This window comes from Gekko japonicus, unplaced genomic scaffold (assembly GCF_001447785.1).
Source record: "Gekko japonicus isolate JY-2015 unplaced genomic scaffold, Gekko_japonicus_V1.1 scaffold416, whole genome shotgun sequence".
Lineage (NCBI taxonomy): Eukaryota > Metazoa > Chordata > Lepidosauria > Squamata > Gekkonidae > Gekko > Gekko japonicus.
Window position 1 is genome coordinate 904378 of NW_015172564.1, and position 7745 is coordinate 912122.

The 7745-nt window shown below is 62.1% G+C and overlaps 2 protein-coding genes across 2 annotated transcripts in view; one reads left to right on the forward strand and one right to left on the reverse strand.

The window, feature by feature from the left end:
• Positions 1–198: 198 nt before the first annotated feature.
• On the reverse strand, positions 199–4511 carry CRYBA4 (crystallin beta A4). Its single transcript, XM_015421274.1, has 5 exons — positions 4401–4511; positions 3676–3795; positions 2930–3070; positions 2339–2481; positions 199–346 (listed from the first exon to the last, which is right to left on the reverse strand). The coding sequence occupies exons 1-5, from the start codon at positions 4509–4511 to the stop codon at positions 199–201; spliced, it is 663 nt and encodes a 220-aa protein (XP_015276760.1).
• Positions 4512–5985: 1474 nt separating this feature from the next.
• The window catches only part of CRYBB1 (crystallin beta B1), a 10295-nt gene continuing 8535 nt past the window's right edge, over positions 5986–7745 (forward strand). Inside the window, exon 1 of the mRNA XM_015421275.1 lies at positions 5986–6173. Within this exon, the coding sequence (XP_015276761.1) occupies positions 5986–6173 (188 nt within the window). The remainder of the gene's footprint in view (positions 6174–7745) is intronic.

Sequence of the window (7745 nt, forward strand, 5' to 3'; positions counted from 1 at the left end):
GGCAGACACATATCCAAAAAAAGCCTGATTTATTCACACACACACACACACACACACCCTCCAAGGGCAGCCCCCCCACCTGACTTTGCCAGCGCTTGGTAGAGGGGGCAGGGAGTGAAGCACGCCCCCCGCCCACCCAGCCTGGAGCGGGCTAGGAGGACACAGGTGGTGGGGGGAGCTGCTCCGTGGCCCTGTGGCTCACTGCTGGATCCGGCGGATGGACTGCACCTGGGGGGTGGGGGCACGAGAGCCCAGTTCCCGGAAGTGCTTGTATTCGCCTCTGTGGCAGTCGCTCTCCACGACATACTGGAAGCCACGGTACCCGGGGAACTGGCAGCAGACCCAGCTGGTGGGGGAAGAGAGGAAGCAGCATTAGGTGGGGGGGGGGCGAAGGGATCCTGCTCCAAGGACAGACGCTGGCAGAGATCATTTCCTACAGGAGCGGAGCTCCGGCATTAAAGAGCCCAGGGGGCGGGCACATGCAACAAGCCCCGCCCCCTGCTCCCAGCAGCCCTCAGTCAGAGCAAGAAGCAGCCAGGTAAGCTGCAGAGGGCCCCCCCGGTCCCCCAGTCCAAAACAGTCCAGTGGCACCTTTAAGACCAAGTTTTATTCAGGTACAAGCTCTCCCTCCTCTGCGAGGACAGATCTGCACGTCCCATCCCCCCCAAAATCCAAAACAGTCCAGTGGAGCCTGAGTGGTGGGTGTTGCCCTCTGACACACTCCCGGTGCTGTCAGGGGGTGTGGCATATGCAAAGAAGTTATGCTAATGAGATATGTTAATGAGTTCCTCCACCTCTTTTTCTACGAAATGACCCCTGGATGGCACCAAAGAGTTCAGACAGACGGAGGGGTCAGGAGGACCCACGGAGCATCCTTCCCTTCCTGCTCCCTGCTCCTTTCCTCTGAGGTAGGGTGCTACTCTGAGGAGGGGCAGCGTCCTCCGCTTCCTCCCTCGCACACACCCCAAAGGAAGGCGCCCGATCTCTCCGTCTTGCACCCCGGAGCATCCCGCACCGTCGAGTCAGCCTTTGTTTGTAGGGGATCTCTCCTCCCTCTCTCTTTCCTGCCCTCTCCAGCATGTGTTTCCTCCAATAAAAGTTGCCTGCTAGTCTCGAGAGCTGACTGCCGGCTCCTCCTCCGTGTGCCTGTGCAAGTCCGCGGCCACCCCCAGCCCCGGCTCAGCCGCCTTGGAGCCTTGAGCGCCCTGCAGCTTTTCCCGTGCTTCCCTGGCAGGACCCGTCCAGAGAATCCAACTGTTGGCTGGGGATGGAGGTCAACCCACTTGACGTTTCCAAGGGGGTCCAAGTAGGTTTGCAGAGTTTGCACAGAGAACAGCGGTGCCAGTTCTGAAACACTAAAGCGAAACGAGAGGGGATCCTGTGCCTGGTCTGTGTGAAGGAGGCTGGTTCAGAGCGTGGGCCAGATCTCTGCCCTGCTGGGCCTGAATGGGTGCCCTGTTTCACCCAGGAGTACGTCCCCCGCCCGAGGGACCTCCACTTAGCCTCGACCTAGGCCAGGGCCTTTTCTGTCCTGGCCCCGACCTGGTGGAACAGGCTCCCGTTTGAGATCGGGGCCCTTTCCATGGGACCTGTAAAATGGAGGTGTTCTGCCAGGCCTTTGGCCTCCCCTGCTGAAATCCACCCCCTCCGTGTGGACCAGGTTAAGAAGATCTTGGAGACCCAACGGCACCAGCTTGGAAACTTTGCACACAGACAAACAGTGCAACCTTTTAACTTATGGTTTTTTAAAATTGTTTTTAATTTTTCTGCAGTACTGTATCTGATGTGTTTTAGAATTCATTTAGAGATTCTCCCTGAACCCGCTTGTGGGGAGGGCAGAATATAAATTGAAATTAATTAATTAATTTAATTTAATTAAAAGCCTGGCTTCTGCTGTGAGGCCTGGCGTTCAACTGGTCCTCTGGGGCCTGCTGTCCAGCCCACTTCTTGCCACTGCGGCCTTGCCAGCCAAGATGAGAGAGACTGGCCATAGGGCCACAGGGCAACACGGGCCTCTCCCCCTGGTGCAACCCAAGTCCAGTGTCCAGGGGTCCCTTCGTAGAAAAAGAGGTGCAGGAGCTCATTAGCATATCTCATTAGCATAACTTATTTGCATGTGCCACACCCCCTGCCACCACCGGAAGTGTGTCAGGGGGTGGGGCTTGTTGCATGTGCCCGCCCCCTGGGCTCTTTACTGCCGGAGCGCCGCTCCTGTGCGCTCCTGCGGGAAATAACCCCTGCTGTCGCCTCTCAAGTCTGAGGCAGGAGACAGTGCCAAAGTCCTCCAATCCCAACTCCAACAAGGGGCAGAGGCTGCTCGGGGGCTCCTGCTACTTACGCGCCAGCGTAGACCCGGAGGGACCCCACCTCGCTGCTGCCCCAGCCCATCGCTTTGAGAGACGGGCAGTCGTCACTCAGGTCTCCCTTGCGGCCCAGGAAATTCTCCTGCTCGAAGATGGTCATCTTGCTGTCCCGGTGGTTCTACGATGCAGGGGAGGAGAGGGGAGAAGAGAAGGGGCCGCCTTATTCTGGGGCTCTCAGTCCTCTGTGGCTCAGGGACACCGACCACCCCGTTCAGGAGCCGCTTCCCCCTCCCTGCAAACAGCACCGCAGGGCAGAGCTCCCTGCCCCTCCCTTCGGGTTGGCCTCCAGGAGCAAGGGGCACATCCGCTTTAGCAGGGGAAGAGTTGAGCTGGGCTGGGCAGCCCCTCGGCATGCTGAGGGGGCTCAGATGTCCGTGGAGGGGTGATCCGGAGAAGGCCCGCCGTGGGGTGTGTGGTTTTATTCTCCCCCCAAGCAGCCACCCAAAGCAGGGTCCCCCAGGGGAGGAGGTGCTCTCTCCTCCGCTGAGATGTGCCCCCGGAGGGCCCCCCTCCCTCCCTCCCCCCGGGCCAAGCCCCTCGTCCGTCCGTCCTCCGTCCGCACTCACCGCACAGGAGACGGGCCGGAAGGAGCTCATCCTCGGCACGCAGTAGGCAATGTTGCCGGCCCAGGCTTCCCAGCAGGGGTAGTCGCCTTGCTCCAGCACAAACTGCTGGCCCTGGAAGCCCGGGTGCTCAAAGCCGACCCACCTGCGGGGAGGAGAACACCAGGAGAGGGGAGAGGCTGGCCAGGGATGAGAAGGTCTGGCCCGGCATCCTGATGGCGCCTCTGCTTCAGGGGTGGAGAAAATGGGTCAGGACCAGCGTTCCCTCTAAGCTGAGTGAGTGTGAGCTAGCTCACCGCTTTTCAGCCTCCGGCTCACACAGCTCAGGAAGGAGGGCTCCAGAGGAAACTAAATGATGCAGCAGCCCCATCGCTCGCTCACAATGTTGACGCCCGCAGCTCACAAAGTAGCATTTTTGCTCACAAGACTCCACAGCTTAGAGGGAGCCTTGGCCAGGACGCCAGTGGGAGCGTTCCCAGCTGGGAACAAGCCTTGACGCTGCTGCTGCAGCGGAATCAGTGCGGCCCGCTCGAGCTCAGTAGCGTTGCACGTCAGTAAATCCTGAGACAGTGAGGGGGGGAGGCACCTGCAACTTCCCAAAGCTGATTTGAGGCCTGGAAAGGCTCCGGGCGAAGTTGGGGCCAGAAGCAGAGGGAAGGGGGCCAGTCCAGGGGGATTGTGGCCAGCAGGTGCTATGGGGGCCTGGGGCCACCAAGGTGAGGCGGCGGGGGGGGGGGGCGAGCCACTCAGCTGCCACTCTCCACGCGGGCAGAACCGACCCGCTCCAAGCCACAGGCGGCGATGTCCTCGCACTCGGAGGTGAACTCCTGCTGCCGGCCCTGGAAGGAAGGCTCGTCCCAGGCCACGAGCTACGGGGGAAGAAGAGAAGGGGAAGCCGCCGCCGCTGCAGCACTGGGGGGTGGAGGGGGAGAGAAACAGCCCCGGGGTGGTCTGGCTCCTCCCACAATACTGGGAGGGGGAGAGACTCTGGACCCTTCCCAGCCTACAGGCAGGAACCGCCAGGCACATCTACCCAGGGGTGGGAAACAGCCACAGGCAAGCACCCCAACTCCACCCACGAAAAAAAGACATAGACACAGAGGAGGCCTCGATAGGGCCTGCCTGGCGTCATGGTTCAGGTGTCAGGAGACCAGGGTCTGGAACGTGCAGGTCCACGACCCCCACCCCACCCCCGCTGCCACCAGGCCCGTAGCCAGGGTTTCTTTTTTAATTCAGGGGGCACCCTGCACAGACACCCCCCCCAACACACCTCCAAGGGAGCGCCACAAATAAAATAAACAATTGGAATTTGGGGGGGGGCAGGGCTGGTTGGGAAGTTGGGGGGCTTGGCAGGAATTGGGGGCCGGGCCCCAAGATGCCCCCCTGTAGCTACAGGCCTGTCTGCCCCAGAGACGCACGAGAGGAGAACCTGCGGGGGACGGGGTGTTAGTGTGCCACTCCCTCTCCGCCTCACCTGCCTCTGAGGAGAAGGGGGCGAGGGGGGCAGGGCCCCCGCGGCTCTTGGCTGGGCAGAACCCTGGAGGGGAGCCCCAGAGAGCTGCGGGGCGATGCCAGTGATGCCCATGAGCCACCCCCTTCTCCGAGGGACCCTCCCTCTTTGCCCTCCCAGGGCCAAGGGGGTGTGGGCGACCCATCAGCCAGTGGACTTCAAAGCCAGCCAAGCGGGGATTTTAACCCCAGGCTTCCCCGTTTGTTCTCAGAACCACTTCCCACGACGCAGGCCCTCGGTCTTTCCGAGGCCCGGACTGGAAGCTGGTGAACCCGGGTCGTAGAAAAGAGCCAGCGTCCAGGAGCTCCTTCAGGACTGACACTTCCTCAGATACCGGAGGTCCCGCTACAGAGAGACCAACGTGGCTACCCATCTTGGTCTGGCCCATGTTGGAACACTGAGCTCCTGGTGGTTCAGCCTGGCTGAGAGTGGCCCTCCGAGGTCCCAGGCGGAGGAAGGCCTTTCCCGGCACCCTCTCTAACTAGAGGTGCTGCCGGGGATTGAACCTGGCACCTTCTACGTGCCAAGCAGATGCTCTGCCAATGAGCCAGGGCCCCATCCAGCCTTGGAGTGGAGAGGCGTCGCCTGGGAGTGCTCTCTCTGCTAGAGACTCCTTGCCCCGGCCTCTCTCAGTTCGAAGTCTTCCTTTGCAAAATTAAATCGACCCGAGCCAAAGAGGGGGCTCCACACGGTGCCTTCAGAAGGCTCTACTCTCGTTCTCTCTGCCGGGCCCAGAGTGGTGGGCAGGCACTTCTTCCCCACCCCCTCGAAGTAGGGTTGCCAGGTCCCCCCTGACACACACACCCCGTGGGGGACGGGGGCATACGGTTGCCAGATCCAGGCTGGGAAACTCCTAGAGATTTGTGGGTGTGGCGCCTGGGGAGGAGGGGGACCCCCCGTGGGGTGCAGAGTGCCGCAGAGTCCGCCCTCCCGAGCATCCCCTTTCCTCCAGGGGAACGGATCTCTGGAGGCTGGGGGCGAGCTGTGCTTCCGGGGGACCCCCAGGGCCCGCCTGGAGGCAGCTGGCATCCCGAGCCTGCCCCGCCCCACCTCTTCCTACCTTCCACAGCCTGGAGGGTTTCCCGCTGGCTTGGCTCATGGCTCCTGGGCAGGCAGCCGCTCCCTAGGACAGCAAGAGGAAGGACGTCGTTGTTGCTGCTGATGCTGCTGTTGTGTGGGGAGGTGGGGGGCTCCTTCTGCCAGGTGTCGCCACCCATCACCCACTCGGGGGCCCCCGAGACGGAGGCAAGGGGTTAGGGTGGGACATCCAGTCCCGGCAGGTGGACACGGCTCCACGGCTCCCGGCACTTACCTGGGGGGTCTTCAGCCTGGGCCCTCCCACCCCCCGGCCAGTGGCTCTTCGGACTGACTTTTATACCTCAGCCCTGGCCACCCAAACCCCCTGAGTCAGCTCCGCCTGGAACAAAAGCCTGTCCCCCGCCGAGGATCAAGGGCTCATCCGGCCGTCACACACAGACAGACACGCACACTCCCCGCAGGCCGTGGGGGGGAGGCCGAATCCGTCGGGCAGCGCTCAGGCCCAGAGCCCATGCCTTTGGAGCTCAGAGCTTGGCCCGGGGGCAGAGGCACAGAGAGCGCCTCGGGACATGTGCAGAAGGCCGCCTCTTCGCCAGGCAGCAGCCACCGTAACCCTTCAGGAGAGCCGGGGGGGGGGGACAACAACGTGCCGAAGGGCACCGGCAGGCTGAAGAAGGCACTGAAGCGGAAGCACCCACAGTGCGTTGATGAGGAGCCAGCCCTGACTCTGTGGGGTCTGGGGCAGACTAGATGGTCTCTGGAGGCCCTTCCGGCTTCCTGACGGTGGTGCGCGCATCCCTCCTGGCTGCCTCTGAGGTGGAGCTGTGAAGCGAGGGGCCAGAGCAGCCCTTTCACCCTGTCCACAATGGGAAGTGTCTGGTCAGCAGGGGATCTGCTGGGGGGGGGGCAATGGGAGGCCTGCCCTGCACAGTTTTCCAGCCCAGCGGCCTCATTGAGAGAGGCGATTGTGGCGGCCGCTGGGGAAGACTCCGATGAGCCAGCACTTCTGTTGTGCCTGCTGGGGCTGGCTGGGACCTATAAAGGGAAGGGCCTCCCTCGGCCGGATCGCTCCAGCACCAAAGACCCTCCGCAGTTCAGGTGAGAAGAAGCAGGAGCTGTCCGGCACCCACGGAGGGGGGTACTCCTTGGCAGGGGAGCTGCCGGGGTGGGTCGGTGGGCGGGCAGGCGGGCAGGCGGGGAGTGGGTTGCCCCTCTGCAGCTCCCTTCCCACTCGACTCCCACTGCAGGAAGAGTGGATCAGGGCCCCGGGCTCAGGCTAGGGCGCCCCACAACCCCCTGCCTTGGTCAGAGCGGCCCCTGGCCAAGGCGTTTGCTAGGGGGAACCAGGGGCCAGTCCTTGTTGGTGCTTGTCCCCCCCACCCCCCACCCCGGTTTCCAGGAGCCCCCAAGGATGCCCCGCCCTTCTGCCTGTCCTGCTGGTCAGCCCCAGAAGAGGGGCAAGTGTCCAGCTGGGCCGCTGCAGCCCAGGGGTGGGTGTGTCAAAACATCTGGTCGGTTTTGGGCGAAGGCGGCCATGTGCCTCCACAGGCAGGGCAAAGGGGCCTTCTGCTGCTGAGCTTTGCACTGTCTCCCCTTGGGGGGGGCAGCTTTCTCCCCCCCCCCCCCCCCCCCCCTCAGGTAAAGTATTTTCTCATCAACTGAAGGAAAAGCAGTATCAACAATTGAATGAATAATAATGCTAATAATAGTATTAGTAATAGTATCCTTCTTTGTAATTGATGGAAGTCGGTGTATGCATGTATGTGTGTGTCTGCCGGGGGGGGGGGGGGGGATCAGTATCCTTGGAAATCTCCCCCGAAGCAGAGAGCAGCTCTGAGCCCAGAGGCCACTCAAGGGACCAGCAGCAGCCCCCGCTTGGCGGCGACAGGCACACCTCCCGGGGCTCAGGTCCCAGATCCAACAGCCCCTCTCCCAGGGCCCATTGCCCCCTGAATACCTGCAGGATCGGGGCACTTGGGAGGAGGAGGAGCCAGTTCGGGGTCGTGGTTAAGTGCGCGGACTCTAATCTGGGAGAACCGGGGTTTGATTCCCCACTCCTCCACTTGCACCTACTGATGTGACCTTGGGTCAGTCACAAGCTCTGTCAGAGCTGTCCTTGAAAAAGAGCAGTTTCTGTCAGAGCTCTCACAGGGTGTCTGTTGTCGGGAGGGGAAGGGAAAGGAGTTTTTAAGCCCCTCTGAGACACCTTTGGGTAGTGAAGGGCCATGGGGTAGAAATCCAATCTCCTCCTCCTCCTCCTCCTCCTCCTCC